The sequence below is a fragment of the Manis pentadactyla genome, chromosome 7, assembly GCF_030020395.1.
Source record: "Manis pentadactyla isolate mManPen7 chromosome 7, mManPen7.hap1, whole genome shotgun sequence".
Lineage (NCBI taxonomy): Eukaryota > Metazoa > Chordata > Mammalia > Pholidota > Manidae > Manis > Manis pentadactyla.
In genome coordinates this window covers 30504503-30525878 of record NC_080025.1, presented here as the reverse complement: position 1 = coordinate 30525878, position 21376 = coordinate 30504503, and the positions used below count along the sequence as shown (strand labels likewise).

At 50.8% G+C, this 21376-nt stretch overlaps 1 protein-coding gene across 1 annotated transcript; it reads right to left on the bottom strand.

Moving 5' to 3' along the window:
- Positions 1–4211: 4211 nt before the first annotated feature.
- LOC130684442 (igE-binding protein-like) lies at positions 4212–6198 on the bottom strand. Its single transcript, XM_057505206.1, has one exon. The coding sequence runs from the start codon at positions 5809–5811 to the stop codon at positions 4369–4371; it is 1443 nt and encodes a 480-aa protein (XP_057361189.1). The 5' UTR covers positions 5812–6198; the 3' UTR covers positions 4212–4368.
- Between the last annotated feature and the right edge of the window lie 15178 nt (positions 6199–21376).

Here is a 21376-nt window from a genome sequence, read left to right as displayed (position 1 = left end):
CATGGAGATTAGAAGCACTATAGCGGCTGTAGCACCGAAGTCGCGTTTCTCTCGAAACAGTGTCATGGTATTAGGTGCGTCTACTGGGACGGGGACCCAACGAGGAATACGGGCTCTTAAGGCATTGGTAAAGTTAAGCGCATCCCAGCACTGAGACAGAAAACAGGAGGTATTGGAACAGGAGTTAAAACCATCATTGGACAAGATAAACAGGAATGGGGGGGAAAGGCATACTGGAGCTGGTGGGAAGGGGAGCCTGGGGGCTCCCTGCGTAGAATTGACCGGGGAACAGAAACGAGTGGTAGGGCTTGAGGATTTCACATCAGTATAGCACTGATAGGTCATGTTGTAGCTGACGCCTTTCCCTCCACCCAAAAGGGCGGATAGTGGGGACAGGTCTGTACAAGAGCCATTAATGCCACACAGCATCCATTTGTGAAAAGGATTCCTGTTCATAGGCTGGGAGTAATTGCTATCTTTTATCATTGCTGTTCCCCAACTTCTACTTTCGGTCATATCTGGGGAGATAGTGAACCTCTGGTGTGTGTCTGCCCAAGTCACTGTAGCTGACTGGCAGTCTGTCCAGGGCCATGGTTCTCCCTCATAATCACCTAAACAGTGGGGAGCATATTTGGGTTGACGGAGGCTGGTGGTTGAGTTAAGGCCTCCGGGAGGGTCTACAAATGTTCCATTGATCCAGAGAACATTCTGGGGGATCGTTAGGTTCTCAGGCCCCCCAAGCACGATCCCCGTTATCGGATCACTGAACCAGCCATATTTTCTCTGCTTTAGGGAGATACAGTTGGTTAGATTCTTAGTGGTGAAACATAATGATCCGTCGGTTACAAAGGATCGGTTTTCTCCCAAAGGAGCTGCTGTGGTGTCTTTTGCCAGGTATGGCAGATTTATGCTAGAGTTGGAAGTAAAAAAACGTGGAAAAATCGCTGCATTGAAGCGGACGGGCATGGGCTTAGGAAAGGCAGACAATATTCCCCATCTCAGTACTCCCTGAATCGGGGTTCCCAGCGACGAGAGCAGGATCAGTAGGCACAGAGAGGTCATCTCCTTTGTCCAGGACCTTCCTTGTCAGGCGCTCTGGGATCCAGAAGGGGTTTTCTTCACCCTGGGGGAAAACACATACAGCTCCCCTGGATCTTATTATAATTGGATCCGGGCCTTTCCATTGGTTAGATAATACATCCTTCCATTTCACTAGTTCCTGTGGGTCTTTTGGCCACTGATTGTGGCGGTCTGCTGCCGTATGTCCTCTAGCATCCAGGTTCAAAAAATTTATAGTGAAAAGTGCTAGGGCTATTGCTGTTTTTGGTGTGGGGGGTACATCCTCAATTCCCCCTTTTTGTTTAAGTAAATAGGATTTGAGAGTGCGATTTGCACGCTCTACAATCCCTTGACTTTGCGGGTTGTAGGGAAGACCAGTGACATGTTTTATCCCCATGTGATGGCAAAATTGAGCAAATTTGGTAGAGGTATAGGCTGGACCATTGTCTGTTTTGAGAATTTGGGGTAACCCCCATGCGCTCCAAGCTTCAAGACAGTGCTGGATGACATGGGAAACTTTCTCTCCAGACAATGGGGAGGCAAAGATGACTCCCGAACACGTATCTATAGACACATGTACGTATTTCAGCTTCCCAAAGGAAGAAATATGTGTCACATCCATTTGCCAAATTTGCAAGGGCTTAATACCTCTGGGATTGATCCCAACATGAGGTGTGGGAAGAAAACTGCAGCAATGTTGGCAGCTAAGAACAATGTTCCTAGCTTCAGCTCTGGCTATGCCAAAGCGCTTGCGCAATGTTTCAGCAGTGACATGGAATTGTGAATGGAATTTTGAAGCTGTGGCGACAGGGTCTAGCAGAGGGAAAGCTATACTTCTAGTTGCAAGGTTTGCTAAGTGGTTGCCTTGGGTCATAGGCCCGGGAAGGCCTGAATGTGCTCTAATGTGGGTCATATATAAAGGAGAGCGTCTAAGGAGTAATTGTGATTGTATTTGTTTGAACAGGGTAGCTACCGAACTTGATGCTTTGATCAGTCCAGCTACTTCTAGGGAATTAACTGCATTAACAACATAACTAGAGTCTGACACAATATTTAAAGGTCCATGAAAGGTTTGTAGTACTTCCAAAACTATATGGCATTCTACTATCTGTGGAGTATTGGGTGTATAGTTTTTTGTCACAACTTTGCCATTATGGACATAGGCACCTGTACCTGTCTTGGATCCATCTGTGTAGACTGTTTCTCCATGTGGCAACGGGGTTTGGCTAGTGATCCGAGGGAACACTAGGGGATGAGTTTTGGCAAAATTGAGATGGGGATGTTTTGGGAAATGGTTATCAAAGGTTCCTGAGAAGCTATAAGCAAGTATGGCCCAATCATCATTCATAGCGCATAATGTTTGTATCTGCTCCATATTGTAAGGGGTTATGATTGTTGCTGGAGCTTTCCCAAAATGTGTTAATGAGTTTTTTACTCCCCTCAGAGCGAGATTGGCTATGGCAGCTGGGTAATATTCTATAGTTCTAACTTGAGAGGCTTGGGGGTGGACCCAGATCAATGGGCCTTGTTGCCACAGGACAGCAGTTGGCAGTCCCGGAGTAGGAAGGATGCATAACTCAAAGGGTTCATTTAATTGTATCCTATTCAATTGTGCTGTCATAAGGGCTTGCTCTACTTTGTGGATAGCTTGTACTGCCTCAGGCGTAAGAGAGCGCGGAGATGTTAGTTGTGAGTCCCCCTCTAGGATTTTAAACAGTGGTTTCAAGTCAGTGGTAGGTATCTTTAAAAATGGCCGCAACCAATTAATGTCTCCTAGGAGTCTTTGGAAATCATTCAAGGTTCGCAGCTGATCATGTCTTATCTCAAGCTTTTGGGGGTAAATAACATCTGTGGAAATAGTGGTTCCTAGGAATTTGCTAATACTAGACTTTTGGACTTTCTCACTGGCTATATTCAGTCCCCATGTTTCCAGGGATTTAGTGAGCTTTACATAGGCCTCTTCTACCTCTGCTGATTGTGGGGAGCAGAGAAGGATATCATCCATATAGTGAATAATTTTTAGTTTGGGGTAGTTCTCGCGGATTGGTGCTAGCGCTTGCTGAACATACAGTTGACATATGGTGGGGCTATTTGCCATCCCTTGAGGGAGGACTTTCCACTGAAATCTGGCGTCGGGTTGTTCATGGTTAATAGCTGGCAGGGTAAAAGCAAACCTTTCCCTATCTTTGGTATTTAGGAGTATAGAGAAAAAACAATCTTTGATGTCTATTATGATTACTTTCCATTCTCTGGGTAGAGCAGAGAGGAGTGGCAGTCCTCACTGGACAGGTCCAAACAGCCTCATTTGAGCATTTACTGCTCTCAAATCATGAAGCAATCTCCATGATCCTGACTTTTTTCTGATTATAAATATGGGCGTATTCCATGGAGATACAGAGGGTTCTAAATGTCCTAATTGGAGCTGTTCTTGTACTAAATGGTGAGCTGCTTCTAATTTCTCAGAGGATAGGGGCCACTGAGGAACCCATATGGCCTCCTCTGTAAGCCAAGGTATGGGCATGGCGTCTTCAATGGCCCCTATGAAAAACCCAAACTGCGACGGTCATTTTTTACTTTGGGTAGGATAGGCTCTGTGCGTCCCTGTTGGTGTTTCCCTAGCCCTTTACCAGGGATATATCCCATATCCATCATCATGCCTAGGGCAGGGGTGGAGTATACATTAATGAGTTTAAGGCCTAGGCCTTGCATAACATCTCTCCCCCACAAATTGACTGGCAGTGGGAGCACATAAGGGGTAACTGTACCTTCTTGCCCCTCAGGCGCTTGCCATTTCAATGGTTTGGCACTAATGGTAGGACTAGACTCATATCCTAAACCTTGTAAAGAGTGTGAGGACTGTGTTACAGGCCATTTGGAGGGCCACCAGGTTGCAGAGATAATACTTTTATCTGCTCCAGTGTCTAGGATTCCTTCAAAACTTTTTCCCTCTATTTTAAGGGTCAATTTTGGTCTGTCTGCCAAATCTAATACTATAAAGGCTGAGTTATAATCAGAGGATCCAAAGTTCTTTTCTCCTCTCAGTGGTGGTGGCAGGATAATTGGCATGAAGACTAGGCAGCACTAAGAGCTGGGCTATGCGGTCTCCTGGGGATATAGGGTAGATTCCTCTGGGGGCTGAGCACATAATTTTTACCTGTCCCTCATAGTCCTGATCAATAACTCCGGGATGGACTACAAGGCCTTTCAAGGTTGCAGAAGAGCGCCCTAAGAGTAACCCAACTGTATCAGGTGGTAGGGGGCCTTTAAAGTCTGAGGGGATGGGTTGAACTCCCATCTGTGGAGTTAACACTATTCTGGTGGTGACACGGATGTCCAATCCCGCGGAACCTGGAGTGGCTCTCCTTGGGGGGCTTTGTTGCTCCCGAATGACACTTGTGTGCTGGTTGCCCCATATATTTGCGGGCCCTGATGGCGGGGGCCCCTCTGGGCGTTTTTTGGCAGCTCTAAGGGTTTCCCTTCTATGTCTTTAACAGATCGGCATTCATTGGCCCAATGTCTGCCTTTTTTGCACTTAGGGCACAATCCAGGGGTCTTTTGGGTTGTGTGCTCTAAAGTTGGGCTTCTACATTCTCTCTTTATATGTCCTAATTTCCCATGTTGAAAACACTTAATATTTTTATTAGTAATTCTGGCTTGTTTGTGGCTTTGTAATATGGCCGCGGCTAGGCCCGCATTGGTGAGTGGTCCCCCTATTTCTCTGCAGGCTTTTAGCCAAGCAGTCATCCCCTTCTGTTTCCAGGGTGTAATCGCTTGCCTGCATTCTTTGGTACACTGTTCGAATACTAATTGCTCCACTAGGGGCATAGCTTGCTCTTGGTCCCCAAATACTCTACACGCGGCCTCCATCATGTGAGCGACGAAATCTGAAAATGGCTCGCTCGGCCCTTGGATAATCTTTGTCAAATTGCCTGACACTTCCCCTTTGTTAGTGAGGGCTTTCCATGCCTTAGCAGCGCACGCGTTTATTTGTGCGTACACTTGTGCGGGGAAGGCGGTCTGGTTGGCCACCCACTGTCCCTGGCCTGTCAACATATCATACGACCACGCGGGTTGCCCTTCGGCAGCGTTTGCACATGCCTGGGTCATGCTGATATCATGCCACAATGCTTTCCACTCTATATATTGTCCCATACTAGTAAGGCATGCTTTAGTTACATACTGCCAATCCGTAGGTGTCATAGCTGTCTCTGTCAACCTTTCAATCTGTGCTAAGGTGTAGTTAGCACTGACTCCGTAAGCCCGAACGGACTCTGCTAGATCTTTAACTTGTTTATGGCTCAGGGGCTGGTGGGAGCGTACCCCGTTGTCCTCAAACACAGGGAACATTTGCTTAATTGCTTGTATGGTATCTGGGTGACAGAAAGTATGTGTACCGCTCACATAAGGTGGCGGAGCAGTGGGCGACGGAGAGCACCCTGCTTTCATTTTCTCTTTGGTCTGCCTTTCAGCCTTGCTGGTTCCCTTACTTCCGCACTTCGCGGTCCTAGTCTCCTCCTCCTCTTCCGAGGACATTAGTTCATCTTCTGATTCCCTATTGGAAAGTTGGAGTTCCCTCAACTCTTCCCAGGGGTATTTGCTATTTTCTCCGAGGCGGTCGTCACCTGCTTCTCGGGGCTCTTTCGCTTTTGCCCTGGACGGGCTCTCTCCCTCACTCTGGGGCTTTTTAATTTTCATTTTAGCGGTCCTCTTTCGGCCGCGAGCTAGCTCTGTCTCCCGTTCCGTTTCTGACATGCTTTCTTGGATCTCTGTCAAGGCTCTCTGACCTTCTTTTATCACCTTTTCACACTTTTCATCTTGCAGGCAAGCTCTAATCAGTTTCCATAGTGGTCTAGTGCCTCCCCCCCTCAAGCGTCCCTCTTCTTCCTATCAAGATCTTTCCCTAACTTGTCCCAACTCGGGATGGAGAGGGACCCTGAACAGATAAACCAGGGGGCCACACGGTCTATCTCCTTCACAAAAGATCCTAAGACTTTGCTGGAGACCTTCAAATTTCGCTCTTTGAGAGCTGTCTGCAGCGCTGTGACTAATGACGGTGCGTTTCCCATGGTGCCTCTTTATTTACAGAGAGCCATCAGCCACCACCCTTAAAAGCGCGTCTCTCGGAACTTACCTCTCCGGGCTTTCTTCTGTCCTGCAGTTCTGAATCCTCTCCAGATGTCTGAAGGGTCCTCCCTGTGCCGGTGATGTTCTGGTTCCCGGGTTTCGGCACCACTTGTTGCGCGCCCCGTCCTCGCCGGCAAGAACAGCACGCAACAACAGCAGGATTCTTCTGCAGAAAGCTTTAATCTTCAGCTCTTTGTGAAACAAATGTGTCGGGCAGGACCCAGACGGGAAGAAAGGGTCTGCTTATATAGGCCTCATGCTCTACGCTGATTGGTGCTGTTGCATAAGCCTTAATTAGCATGACACTTTGGCCTGATTGGTTCATATGCTCAGACTCAATTTGCATGGGTTTTTGTTGCACAAGTTGTTTTTCTCCCTTATGCAGGGACTTCCTCTTAAAGAGGGCGCCATTTTCAGGGTGCGGCAGGCGCGGCTACCAACACTCGGAAAGGCAGGTGAGGTCCCAGCTCTGTGCAGGGAGAAGGTGCCACAATCAGACAACAGGAGGGTGGCTTCAGAGGGGAGAACCTCATGAGGAAGCTGACTAGCTGGGCTTCCAGAACAGGAACCACAGGCCACGACACTGAACAGTCACCTTGCCCCATACAGTAGTTTCCTGCAGCTACCATAACAAAGGATCCCAAATAAAGACGAGTATAAAAGGGGGTCTGAACTTGAGACTGAGCTCTGTTTCCAGGGCTCAATAAACCACTCATCCTTTCTCAGCTACAGTTTCCGAATTTTCTAAATTACTTCGAAATTAATACTTCTTCTGTTGTTTGGCTTCAAACAACAGGAATTTGTCCTCTCACAGTTCTGGAGACTAGCGGTCAGACGTCCAGGCGTTGGCAGGGCTGGGCTCCATCTGAGGGGGCGAGTCCCACCTGCCTCTTCCAGTTTCTGGTGATTCCAGGGGTTCCTTGACTTGTAGCCGAGACACTCCAAATCAGCCTCCACCCTTACATGGCCTCCTGTCTCTGCCTATTTCTCTTCTGTCTCTCTGTCTGCCCTCTCCTCTTCTTATAAAGACACAAATACTGGATTCAGGGCCCGCTGTAATCCAGTATGACCTCACCTTACCTTCACTAAGTGCATCTGCCAAGACTCCATTTCCAAATAAGGCCACGTTCCGGGGTTCTGGCAAGGCAGGAATTCTGGTGGGACTCGGCATTCACCGAGCAACATTCTGATTATATTTTGTATAGTTGACCACATTGCTCTATCACCTGGTACTTATGTTTCTTAATGCAAACTTAAAATATCATTCTGGCTTTATACTATGGGTGTGTTTTACCAAACCTCTAAGTGATCAGCACTTTCTGGGGTTTCTCAGATGGGAACTTCCACCCACTGCATTCACTAGTCCTCTGGTGGCATTAATAAAAGGGTTGTGAAGACAAGTAAGCCGTGCTGGTTTTACTTGCCAGTGTGTAACCACACACCCAGCTCAGAGCCTGGTATCAGGCGCTGTTCAGTAATTCTGTTGGATACATAAATTTTAGTAGTTAACATTCTGTTGAGTGCTGTGCTCAACACAAACGATCAGGTTTGACTGACAGCAGCCCTCTGAGATAACTATTAATTTCCAAGTAATTTTGAAAATTGGGGAACTATAGCTTAGAAAGGATGAGTGGTTTTTCGAGCCCTGGAAACAGAGCTCAGTCTCAAGTTGAGACCCCCACTTATATTCATCTTCAGGGGGTTGGGGGTGTCTTAGAAGCTAACATCTATGACCCTCGTTCCTGTAGAGTCTGGCTTCTGCCTACACCAATCTTTCATTTGGTACCATTACTAGTCTCATAAACATCACCGCAAGTCTTCTGGAACTATTAGGCTACATTGCTTCTCCAAGTAATTCATGGTTTGGTAAAGAAAAGACTACATCCATTGGGAGGTTCATGTCATTGCAAGTAACAGAGTGTTCAGCTTAACAGTGGCTTCACTGTAAAACCTGTTCAGGACTTGGTTAGTACTTCTGCAATGTCATCAAGAGCCCAGGCACCTTCAAACACTCTCAGTATCTTTATTATCCTGAGGCTTGTGTGCCACCAGTCCCAAGATGGCTGCAGTTCGTCAAAATATCACAGCCTTACACAGCATTTAAAAGCAGAAAGCAGCAAGGTAGGAAGTAGGCAGAAAAGGACTTTCCTTTTAACAGGAAGAGAAACATCTCCACAAAAGTACCCCAGTAGTTTCATAAGCCAGGACTGAGACATGACCCCTTTTTTCCCTGGCCCCCTAAACATGAGCATTTCTTTTGATTTCTTCAGGCAAGCTTAAAAGGTCTTCTGTGCATCCACTGTGCCTCTTGCATACCTTGATTTCAGAACTTAATGCTTTCATACCTTTAAGTGCCTTTCTTCTTCAGTAAACCCCGCCTTTCATCATTTTGCCCCCATTTATGAGTGAATGGAATGAAAGGAGGAAGGAAAATGCTCTATCCCAAGTCCTAGTCTTTCTCTTCTCATTTTCTTTTCTGGCGATGTCAACTAATTTCAGAAGTTTCTGCCCTTCCTCCAGTCCAAAGCCTTGCATTTTCAAGCCCTGCTAGAACTGGGACTCTCAAATTCAACACATGTAAAATAGAACTTATCATCTTCCATCAGAATTAAATCTTCTGAAATGGAGATCGTATTTTTGGAAATATGCCAGTTGCTCTCTCTATTACAATCCCCTGTGTGTGGTTTCTGACCACTCATTTGCCCCTGGGAGGGTCAGGATTGCTGTAAGAGGAATGCAAAGAGGAGGAAGATAATATTCAGCTTTTGATATCCAGTGTAGGCTTTCAAAAACAATCGTGTATTATGGAAAATTCAGTACATAAGTGAAAGTAGACAGAAGAGTACGATTCTTCATGTACTCATGTACTCATCTCCCAGTTTCAACAGTCATCAACCCATGATCAATCGTTTTCATCTATACCCCACCTACTACCACCCCCTAAAGTCATTAAATATCCAAACCAGTATTCAGATTTTCCTGATTGTCCTTGACCATCTTACAGTTCTTTTGAATCATGATCCAGTTAAGAGCCATATATTGCAATTGGCTCTTAGATCTCTTTTTAAAAACCTCTGGGTTCTCTCTCATCAGCTTTATTCCCCTTGTAATTTATTTGTTTCCAGAAACCTGAAGTTTCTGCTTGTGCTGATCATACCCCGAAGGGGTGATTTAACATGCTCCTCTGTTCTCTGTATTTCCTGTAAGTTGCTGGTTAAATCTAATGCTTGTTGGACTTTTTGGCAAAGAGGCACACTTTTTTGGTGATGTTAGAAGCTGTTGGTGATCACTGCCTAGAGCCATTAATTAGGTGCTGCAAAATTATGACATCCTATCATTCTTCATTTATTAGCTAGACTACTGCTACAAAGAGAAATTTCCCCTCATTGACTATTTGCTTATGATGAGGTACAATTTGATTAGGAAAGGCCAGACAAATGAATTCTAGTTTCTTTTAATAGGAACTGGTATTTAAATGCCAAACTCTGGATGCTAGGAGTGCCCACTCTTAGTGGGATGATCACTGTTGGTCTTTCCAGAGGATAAAATTGAGAAATAGATTTTAAAAAGATAAAATACATAATTCAGATGTATACATCCAAATTAAATTCAGAATGGCTAGTTTTTTACCTAGAATTGTTTTACAATCACATATCTGTATCTCCTTTTTCCCATGCTCAAATCCAGTTTCTTAGTGACACCACTGTAATTACTGGTTTGCTTCACCTTACAATACATGCATAACTATCTCAAAATAATAATACCAACACTATCATCAACAATAGGATGACTGAAAACAGATTTTTTTTCTTCTTTTTGGAACTTCCCTTTGTCCTTAGGATCTATTACTATGGACACATGGTCAAATTATTGTGAATTAAAGTCCCTTAAAGTAGCTCACTTCTGTGCATTGTACCACCAACTTAATATAAAATTAGACCCATTTGTTCACTGATTCAATTTTTAGGGATTTCTTTTTTCCTTTTTAATTTAATTTGTTTGTAAGTATATAAACTATTTACCTGATTTCAAAATCAAATCTATCAAAGTAGTCAGAGATTAGCTTCTATGTCTATTCTCTCAACCTTTTGTTCCCTATCAGTAACCTTTCCTTCCTTCCTATGGTTTGTCATTCCATTTAAAAACATATAAATTTATGTGTATTTACAGAAAAATATACCTATACATAGAAAAATATATATGTATTAAAATTCAAGCTACACTAAGATTTGTACATTGTATGTCCCTCAATAAAATTATTAAAAATTAAGAGATGAAAAATGTGTGTGTGTATATATATTCACATAAATCACCTTTATCACACAGATGGTATGTTAACATTTCTCCACTTGCATTTTCCACTTATCAGTATAATCCAGAAATAACTATGTAGTAGTAGTAGGATATAGAAATTTTTCTTCTTCCTTTTAAAAAGTTGAATACCTCTCCATTTTGTAAATGTACTTAATTCAACCAGACCTATACGGATGGGCAGTTCAATCTTAAGCTCTTAGTGCTGCAGTAATAGCATTGTGTGTATGCGCATCTTTTCCTATTTTTGCCATGTTATCTCTGGGTAGATACCTAAAAGTGGGAAATCTGAGTCAGTGAATAAATGCATATGCAATTTACATGTGCCAGATCACCAAACTCCCTGCCATAGGAATTCTGCCATTTTGCATTCCCACCAGCAATGAATTTCCCCACAGAATAAAATATGTTGTTGAACATTTTGGCGTTTGTCAATGTGCTACGGGAGAAAGGCCACCTCAGTGAGTTGTAGTTTGCACTTTTCTTGTGAAAGACAAGGTTGGGGCTCTTCAAATGTTTCAAGGAGCATTTGGGTTTCATTTTCTGTGCCTTGCCTGCTCATTTCTCTAGTCCATGTTTCTGTAGATTTGTGGCTTTTTCCTTCTTTGGTTAGGAAGCTATTTATGCATAGGGAGAATAACCCTTTGTCTACAATTTTTCCCCCAGTTTGTTATACTTTGCTTATGGTGTTTTTGCCATGCACACTTTTTAATGTAATCAGGTTTATTCATCTTTCCTCTCACTACTTCTGCATTTTAAGCCTTAGGAAAATTTCCTTGTTGCATAAGTTGCAGAGGAATTCACCCATGCTTTCTAGGAAGATTCTACTAGGCTCTCCATGGAGTATTTATTTCACTGCCCCCGCCTTTATCAAATCAACTCATAATCTGGGTCCTTGAGACCTTCACAGGGCCCTGTAAACCTCTTCTTTCAGCCACAGACCATATTACCTTCTGAGCTCTTCTGATTTCAGCCTCCCCCAGATCTGAGCAGCAGGAGTGACCTCACTTATGGGTTTTCCTACGTGGAGGAGCAAGAACAGTCACTAGGGACCCAGAGAAGGATGGAGGAGCTGTACGGAGCACCAGAGTCCTCATCCCCATGGTGAACAACCCCTCACAGGGGCCCTGTCGGTCCACATAACAGCAGACACTTTCCATGCCCAGCTCCCAAGCACCTGCTGGAGTGCTGCATATGTTTTCCAACTAGCAGGGAAGTATGGCAACTCACCCTCATTAGGCCAAACTGCCCTTAGGGCTGCAGTCAGGCAATCCAAAAGTACATCATTCCCTGGTGCTCACGGGCATTTTGTATCCTCTGCCAGAGAGATGGGTGAGTCATCAGGGAAGCCACTTTACTCATTTCTGACCCAGACGGAACAATGCCCTCTACTCCTAAACCCCAAAGATGCAAAAGCCATGTATGCAGAGGCTCCAGCTCAGCCTGGGTATAGGTGCTGAGCATGGAGTGCTCCACAGTGGGGTGGGGTCTGCTCCACTCAGTGAGGAACCCATGGTTGTTGCATCTTTATTTGCCTAACAAAGTGGGCAGGCCTTCAGTATGGGAGGGTTGGAGCCTCAGGCTGCAGCCTCAGCAACAGCCCTGTCCTTGGTCCCACCCTGTCATTGTCCCTGGCTCCTCCTACCCTGCTGTCTCCTCTGCTGTCTCCAGGGCTGAAGGCACCATCCCTTCCTTCACCACCCCCACGGGCTCTCTATCTCCTGTTTTTGTGCTGTCCCCTCCTGTGCCACCACTGTGTGTCTCAACAGTGTGACCTGTTTTCTTTCCCTTCTCAGACCACCCCACAACTCATCTTCCTGGACACTTGCCACTGGAGGGCATTTCTCTCATTAGTAACCCTTTCTAATGTTGCAAGAAACAACCAGCCCACTTTTCCTGCCACCTCATGGCCACTCAGTTTCCAAGTCCCTGATTTTACATGGGGCTGACTCTACTCCCTCCAGCGTTCCCATTTTTCCCAGATTCTCGGGAGAGGCTCACTCCTCCAGGAGGCACTTTGCCACAGACACCATCCCCACTGTGGGATCTCCAGGTGAAGCCTCACCATCCACAGGGGAATCCCCTGGTGAAACCCTGCCACCCCTAGAGGGGTCCCCAGAAGCATCCCCACCACCTCTAGGGGACTAAGTATCTCCACACCATCTATAGGAGCAGTCCACACCAACAGGGAACCATGAGGACGGATTTCAGGTTCACCAGATCCTGCCAACTATGACGGATATAGCCTTGGAGGGAGAGATGTTCCCAGGCCAAGGCAAGTCACCCTATGAGACTGCAAAACCGAAATCAGTCAAGGGAAAGGGCAGGTAGGGAGAAAGGCTTTATTTGTTACAGCCGCTAGCCAGGCTCAGCACCATCCGACTCCTCCAGCCACGGCTGATGCTCTCCTTCCCCTACCCACCCCTTCTAGCAGGAACTTTGCCAGATGCCAGACCAGTTACATACCAGGAATGGAGGGGAGGAGAGAATGGCCATTTCCTCTCCACCCCTTGTCCTGGAGGTTGCAAGGCCCTGCATTGGTTACAACCATTGACCTGTAAATGGACTTAAAAGGACTGCCGGATTCCTTAAGGGAAGAGACAGCCACACCGAGAAGCAGATATCCAACCAAGAGATTTATTTAGCGGCAGTGAGGTGCCTGCCGTGAGAGAGAGAGGGCAGCAGCATGGGCTGGGGAGCTTTGGCTTATATACCCTATTAAGGCATTGGCACCAGCTAATTGGCTACGGAGTCATTAGGGTTAGCTGGTGGGACTTTATTGGTCTGCGTCACGGGTGTTCAGTTGTCTTGAGTGGGAAGCTGAACTTAATTATGGGAAACTGAAACTCAACGGTCGGCATTTTAGATCAGAGTGTGGGGGCTGGGCACCAATTTTACTAACAGGACTAAGGCTAGGTGGGAGGTTCTGGAAATTCTGCATTGACCCCTTGGCTCTGTGCCCTCTGGAGCTTACACACAGGTTAGAGGAATGTAGCAATAGATTTATACTAACTAGATGAAGCACTTGTGATGTGCCAGGCCTTCCAAGCCTTCTTCCCAGGGTAAGTCCTTCAATGCTCTCTGTGACCTCATGTAATCAAGATCCTATGATGATTGGCAAGGGACAGGTGGAGAAACTGAGGACCATGCTAACAAGGTCGGTGACTTACCCACAGTCAAATGCCTACTAAGTGGTTAAAGCTGGATGTTGAACATGAGCTAGTAGCTCCGTCCCTATTCTGCGATCTTAACCATAACATTTGTTCCCTAAATAAGCCAAACCATGAACAAAACGGATGAACGTATCCATTTTCTCAGTGTATCCAAACCTCACTCCCTTATGTCTGAAACATAATATGCGTAGAAGCCGTAACACATACATGCTGATACGGGCTCCCAAGTTCACTGCCCTGGGCTGCATCAGGACCTTTTTGGATGGAGAGCATGAAAAGTGGGGAAGTGACTGACTGGTTGTCGTGAAATGTGGCTGGGACAGTGGTCACAGGGTATGTGCTTTCTAGGAGGAGGGATTACTGGGTTCACCACACAGGCTGCCCACCACATATGCCAACAGGAGGCACAGGGGTATGGTCCTCAGATAACAGAGACCTCTGGAAGGTGGATGCCTTGGAAATAGATGAGAACACCTTCATCTCCTCTCATTACCACCCCTTCAAGGTGCACACCTGAAAATGGCCTAGAGGGGAGGTGACTTGCCCAAGTTCACATGGCCTGAATCCGGGCCTGACTTGCGTGATGTTCCACACTTCATGCCAAGCCTGGTTGGCATTCGTCCATCTCTGAGTCTGTGCAACAGACACACGTGACACCAGCCCCCAGGAGTTGGAGGTGTCATCCATATATTCCTGAGGATGTCCCTAGGGAAGAATGTCTGGCATGACCCTGCCTGTGCAGGTTGTGATGTTGGGCAGCTCCTGGGAGGCACTGTGGGTTCAGCAGGACAGGGAACTGGAGAGAAAAAGAGGTCTCAGCTAAGCTCGTCTCTCAGCTAAGCTCATCTCCTAAGAACTGGGACCCTGGGACCCAACAAGTGAGCGGAGGGCTCTGGTGGAGATTTGTGTAGTCATGCATGGCAAGGGGACCAGGTGGATGGGCAGTCAGCAGCCCAGAGGGGCATGTGGACGAGTCTGAATGCAGGGAGGGACCCACGAAATGGAACCTTCAGGAAGTGATGTCGCTGATGACATGCCCAGTAGAACCTGAATTGTGACCTGGTGCCCAGTTCCTGGTCACAGACCCCAGTCCTGCTCACTTGACCAGAGACGCTCGACAGAGCAACATACGGTCTTGTGGTGCGGAGCCTTCTGAAGGCATGGAAGTCAGGGAAGCAAAGAGGGACAGTCTTCCTGCTCGCTGTGGGCGTTGGTTCAGAGACCACCTCTTTCTGTGTCATCTGAGGAACCCCAAGGTAACACAGGGCAGCCCATAGCGGGCCACTCCAGGGCCAGGCCCCAAGTGTGACCCATCCCGGGATGACCTTCCCCCCACCCAGCCCCTTCTGTGGGTGTGCGGTGGGTGTGGGGTATGGGCAGGACTGAAGGCTGGGCAGGAAGGGGGCCATTCCGGGGTGGCAGCATGTTGTGAGGTGGTGGCCCCCTGGTGGGGCAGTGTCACGCCTCTGGTCCCATCATCCGGGACATGGAGGTGAGTGTTGGGACCAGGTACTTCCACCCACGTGTTAGTCCTGAGCCCAGGGGGTGTCCTCTCCTTCCCTCAGGGACGAGTCCTATGCAGATGGCCCTGTGTGCCTGATGTCAGGGGCAGGGTTTGAGGCCCACAGGTCCAGGCAGCCCCGGGTGGCACCTCCCAAGCTACTAGGCGCTGGCTTTTCGGAGCTCCACCCTGGGGAGCGTGGAGGAGCTGGTGGATGGATTCATCTACTCCATCTCCCTAGACCTGGGGCAGGCTGTCTACACCCAGGACCTCGTTCCAAACCTGGCAGCCTGCCAGGGCCCTCCCAGGGCTTCCCCACGAGAGTGGTTGACAGTCCCACTCCAGAGGGCCTGGAATCTCATTCCCTGGAGGCACCCCTTCCCTCTCCTTGATTGCACCCCAGAGGGCTGGGGAATCTTGGGTGAGTTGCAAACCTCCCTCGTCCTGGTGGTTCCTGGGTTTCCCGCTGACGATATGCCCCCTGCCCCCTTCAGCATGAAGAGGAGTCAACTCTCCGTGGGAATAAGGCCCACAGGCGGAGGGCTCCCTGGACAGGTGTGAGGAAGAAATGGAGAATGAGGACGGCATGAGTGGAGCCAGCCAGAAACATCAGCCAGAGCACTCCTGAGTCCACACTCCCTCCCGAAGACACTGACCAGTCCACCACAGGCCAGCAGACCACCAGGTGATCCTCCACCCCCTCCTCGGCCCAGTCGGGCCTTTGCCCACAGCCCGCTGTGTGTCTGGGGTGTCCCCACATGTGTCTGAGCCACAGTGTGCTCCTCTGACAGGCAGGGTGGCTGGTGATCAGCCTGTTAGGGTACCCATGGGGAACACAGGAGGAGCCCTAAAGGGGCTCCCCTGGCGCCTGGCGGTATAGAAAGGACTGCCTGCCAAGCTGGGCCACTTTGGGGCTATTACTTCTCTATACCCGATGAAAAGCCTTTGGCTTCACCCGTCAGGGGCCTCAATTTGGAAAAGCACATGGAAAACAGCCTTTGGAATGGAGACTTGCAATTCCTTGTGGCTGGGCCCGGTCCCTTTCCTCACCGTGGCCACATGAGGGACCTCTGGGGGCAGCAGAGGGGTACCTGGGAAGGTTCTGGTAGGACTTCCTTCAGCAACAATAGGTATGAAGCACTCACTTTGTGCAGGCCCTTTGGGGACTATTAGCATCACTGAGTGAAGGAAGCAGACAAAATACTAGGACCCCGTCCTGGGTGGAGTTGGACAGTCACTTCAGCGTCAACCACAGATCACGGCCGGGGAGCATCACGGGAGATGCTCTCACGGCCTCCTTGTGTAACACAGGGGATGACAAGGGGCCAGAGGAGGAACTGGAAATGTGAGCACTCACTGGGCCCAGAAGGGGCACTGCCCATCTGCACGGAATGGGGGGGAGGAGTTTGGGGCTTGGGGCAGGGGGAGCACAGCAGAACCCAGCAGGTCATTGATCTTTGGATTCCCACAGGCAGGCTGATGACAGGGGACTTCCTATTTGGGAGGATGGGAAAGGATGGGGTCCCAGGATAGACACACAGGGTCAGGAAGGGGGAGGGGCAGATGCCTGTACAGGCAGGTGACTACAGAGCGGCCAGGCCCACACAAGGGTGGGCCGGGAGGGCAGTGTGGCTGGGAAGACCAGGCTTCTCACTCTTCCACCCCAGGCCTTCCCCCAGCCCCGGGATGGGCCGGGCTAGGCGCCATGTCTGGGAGCCCGATGATGTGACCAGCGTCATACATGGCACCCAGCTTTCATCCATCCCAGAGGGCCAAGTCCTCCACTGCTTGGTCCAGGAGGAGCACCTGGGGCCCACTGAGGCAGAGCTGGAAGGTGAGGGGCTGCAGCCAGGGGACCATCTAGGGTTGGCTTCCTGGACTGGGGTTGCTTCAAGGCAGTGAGGGCTTTTCTGTCATTGTAAGGTGTGGGGAATCAACCCCGGGGTGACTCTTTCTCTGTGTCCTGCCTGCTCCAGAATCCCGACAGATGCAGCTGGTTCCAGATACACAGGGAGGGCCAGCTTCATGGTTAGAGCCAGTTCAGGAGCTCCCAGGGACCCCTGTGCTGGAGCTACAGCCAGTGTCACCTGCTTCAGCCCCTGCAGAGCTGGAGGATGTCCCAGCAGTGCCCTCAGCCCTGGGGCCCGCAGCACCTGCTGGAATGGCACCGGGCCTGGCAGAGCCAGTGCCAGGTCCAGAGCCCACCAGCCCCTGTGCGGCGAGCATCTGGGACATCCCAGGAGTGGTCTCGGGCCCCGAGCTGGAGCCCCATGAGCCTTCAGAACCCAGCAGGTGACCAATCTTTGGATTCCCACAGGCGGGCTGATGACTGGGGACTTCCTCTTTGGGAGGATGGGAAAGGATGGGGTCCCAGGACACACAGGGTCAGGAAGGGGGAGGAGCAGTTGCCTGGACAGGCAGGGGAATGCAGAGTGGCCAGGCCCACACAAGGGTGGGCCGGGAGGGCAGTGTGGCTGGGAAGACCAGGCTTCTCACTCTACCACCCCCAGGACTTCCCCCAGCCCTGGGATGAGACCGGCTAGGCACCATGTCTGGGAGCCCGATGATGTGACCAGCGTCCTCCATGGCAGCCAGCTTTCATCCATCCCAGAGGGCCAAGTCCTCCACCACTTGGTCCAGGAGGAGCCCCTGCGGCCCACTGGAAGGTGAGGGGCTACAGCCAGGGGACCGTCTAGGGTGGGCTTCCTGGACTGGGGTTGCCTTCAAGGCGGTGAGGGCTTTTCTGTCATTGTAAGGTGTGGGGAATCAGCCCCGGGGTGACCCTTTCTCTGTGTCCTGCCTGCTCCAGAACCATGGCAGATGCAGCTGATTCCAGAGACATGGGGAGGGCCGGCTTCATGGCTAGAGCCAGTTCAGGAGCTCCCTGGGACCCCTCTGCTGGAGCTACGGCCGGTGTCACCTGCTTCAGCCCCTGCAGAGCCGGAGGATGTCCCAGCAGTGGCCTCAGCCCTGGTGCCAGGCCCTGAGGTACAGCCCCATGAGCCCTCGGGCATGGGGCCCAGGGCACCTGCTGGAATAGCACCAGGCCAGGCAAAGGCAGAGCCAGCTCCAGAGCCCACCAGCCCCTGTGCTGTGAGCACGTGGGTCATGCCAAGGAAGGAGGAGCCCACCATCCTGGCATTCCCCCCACCGCCTGGTGGCTGAGCAGCTGACCCTGATGTATGCGGTGAGCAGAGCGGGCTTGAAGTTGGGGTGGGCCTCCCCTGTGCCATGGGCTGCCCCAGACCTGCTGTCCCCTGATGTGCACTCCTGTGATCTGGGCCCACATCTCACCTTCCCACCATGTGCCCTGAGAAACTCTCCTCACCCCCAAGCCTTCACTGACCACAGGGACAGTAGGGCTGGCATATAGGGATCCTTGAAGACCAATGAGAAATAGCGGAGGGAAGGTGGGCAGGGCCTGGCAGGGGTAGGAGGGGCAGCAGGGTAGTGGAGGGGTGCTCAGGGAAGTGCTGCCAGGGCCTTAGGTCCTCGGGCCACTGGCCTGGCAGGCTCCACAGTCTCCCCACTTCAGAGAGGCCCCTGCCATGTACCTGACTACATGGGAGACACAGACACCAACAAAGGCCTGGTTGGAGTTATTTTGGGGGAAACTGCACCTGAGTGGGTAGTGGGATCCACGGGGTGACAGAATGGGAGGCAGATGCCCCAGGATGGGCAGGCGTGAGCTGCCTTGTGCTGCAGGGAGGAGGTGAGTGAGGATGCCTGTGTGCAAAGCCCCTCTGTTCCCCACCACTGTGGGGTCCAGTGCACCCGGTCCTGGGTGCTTCAGTGGACGGGGTCCAAAGCCTGGACTGCCACAAGGCTCACACCACATCCTCATTGGCCTGGGCTCCAGATCTGACCAGTAACTGCCTGGGGCCAGGGGCAACGTGGACACAGCTGAATGACCCTCCTTGCCATCCCCAGGAGCTGCTCACCAAGGGGGCAGTGACCAACTGCATGACCTACTTCGGGTGCCAGTCATACAACAGAAACATTCTGCACCTGGCCCCCACCGTCTATAAGATCTTCAGAAAATTTGATGACATGGCTAACTTCGTCATCTCCTCCTGCCTTGGGGCCCCAAGCATGACAGCCCAGGACAGGGCCCAAGTGGTGGAGTTCTAGATCCAGGTGGACAAGGTGTGCCATGGGACAGCCCCCAGGGTCCATCCTGCATCTTGGGACCTGCTCTCCTCCTTGGCCAACTCTCAAGATGGATTCTTGAGGTCTGACCCTGCCCGGTCCCTGGGCCCCTCCTGCCAGGGGCGTGCTGACCTGGACTCGAAGGCCCCAGGGGTGGTACAGAAATACCTGGCCCCTTCCTTGGGTTGAGATACAGTCCTCCACCCAGGAGGGCTGCTCACCAGGTACCAGGTGTGCTGGGCTCCCTGGGTGTTTGTCTCCTTAAGGACAGGGGTTCATAGGGGGACACAAGCACAGAAGCAGGCTGCGTTCTCAGTTCAGTCTTCCCACCCAGGAGTGTCTGGACCTCAAGACTTTTGCATCCCTCCACGCCATTCTCTTGGCCCTGCAGAGCCCTGCTGTGGGTCGTCTCAATTGCACCTGGGGATATGTTTCCTGGTAGGTAGTCCTGTCCCTGGGACCAGGCCACCTGAGTGAACTACAGACACCACCCCTAGGTCTCGCAGTGTCTCCTCAGTTGGCTGGTGCTCCTGGAAGGTGGCAGACCCTGGGGATGGGGGCTTACAGGATGGTAGGCTCTCAGAGCCCCTGTGGGTTAGGCCAGCGGTGGGTTAGGCCAACGGTTCCCCCTCAGGAATCGGGTTTCTTTGTCAGGTGTGGGTTGAAGCCAATGGGAAATGTTCAGCATGTGTTCTGCAGCAGGAGGTCTCTGCCCCAAGGACAGCCACCTGTCCCAAAGCAGATCCGCCCCCAGGAGAACTGCAGGCCTCAGATTCCCCAGGGCTAAGAGCCATGGAGGAAAGCCTCATGCAGGCTAGTGGAAAAGGGGTCCAACACCCCCAAAGCCTCCACCTGTTGGCCACATGTCTCCCTCCTCTCTCCTCCCCTTAGGAAGAGCTCCAGGATGCATAAGAGGCTGATAGAGGAGAAGTGGCTTAACAGGAAGTGGCTCCTCAAGGTAAATGGAGGCTAGAAGTCTGAATGGAGGGGTTCCTTGGGGAAAGTCCTCTGCTGTGCTGTGGCCAAGCCTTGGGGCTGACTCGAGGTGTGCATGGTGAGAGGGGGCAGCTGATGGGGGAAGTAGGCCGCCCCTGGCCCCCAAGGTGTCCTGTTTGTCTCCCTCTCTGGCTCCATTTGATTGGGGGCCTGACATCCAGTGAGGACCCAGAGGACAGGCCCCTGTTCAGGGCTGGGGCTGGCGTTGGGTCGACAGCAGGGGTGGGGCCTAGACTGAACAAGGTAGGCCCCTCCCCAGGGCCCCCTGAGCCCGTCACTGCCCCTCTGAGGCCTCAGGCTCATCTGGTCACGGAGGGTTGTCACCCTGGGGTGCGGACTTCCCAGCTGAGCAGGGTCCAGGGAGCACAAGATGGCCTTCAGCTTTGTGCCCATCCCACCTGGTCGTGTGAGGGGAGCCGTGGTGATAGCCAGGTGACAGTGAGTGCTCAGGGCACCCTGGGAGGCAGAAGGAACTCCCCTGACACTCTGCAGGTGAGGAAGCCTCTCAGGGAGGCCGGTCGCGGCCCAAGGACACCTGTGAGTATGAGTGTGTGCTGGAGCTGCGATCGCCCTCAGCTGAGAGCCTGCTGGAGGTGGGGACAGCATAGTACCAGGGGACTCGGGCGAGGCATCCACCAACCAAGGTCTGGTTGTGGGAGGCGAGCATGAGCACCTGAGTGTCCTGGACCTTGCAGGAGGTGATCTCCATGTTGAGGCAATGGCTGAGGGACCCCTGGGGACTCTGGCATAGGCAGGAGCAGGTGAGAATGACCTGCCCAGGGTTGCGGGCGGTGGGGAGACCCTGCACTTGCTCCTGGTGCCATCAGCCGTGAACTGCCAGCACTGGGGTGACCAGGAGGGTGAGAGCAGTTGGTTACAGGGAGGAGTTGGAGGACAGGTGCAGGGACCACAGGTCTTGGGATTGGCCAAAAGCCAGGCCTTGGAGGGACAGGAGGGGAGAGCAGGGAGAAGGGAGGGGTGGGACGTAGCACAGGGTGGTCCAAGCGGAGCTAGGGGCTCTGAGTGAGGGGTTCAGGGGAGGCTCTATGGGAGTCTGCCCCGG

Excerpts from the sequence above, each read along its gene's own strand:
- LOC130684442 (XM_057505206.1), bottom strand. The coding sequence starts at position 5,811 with ATGTCAGAAACGGAACGGGAGACAGAGCTAGCTCGCGGCCGAAAGAGG.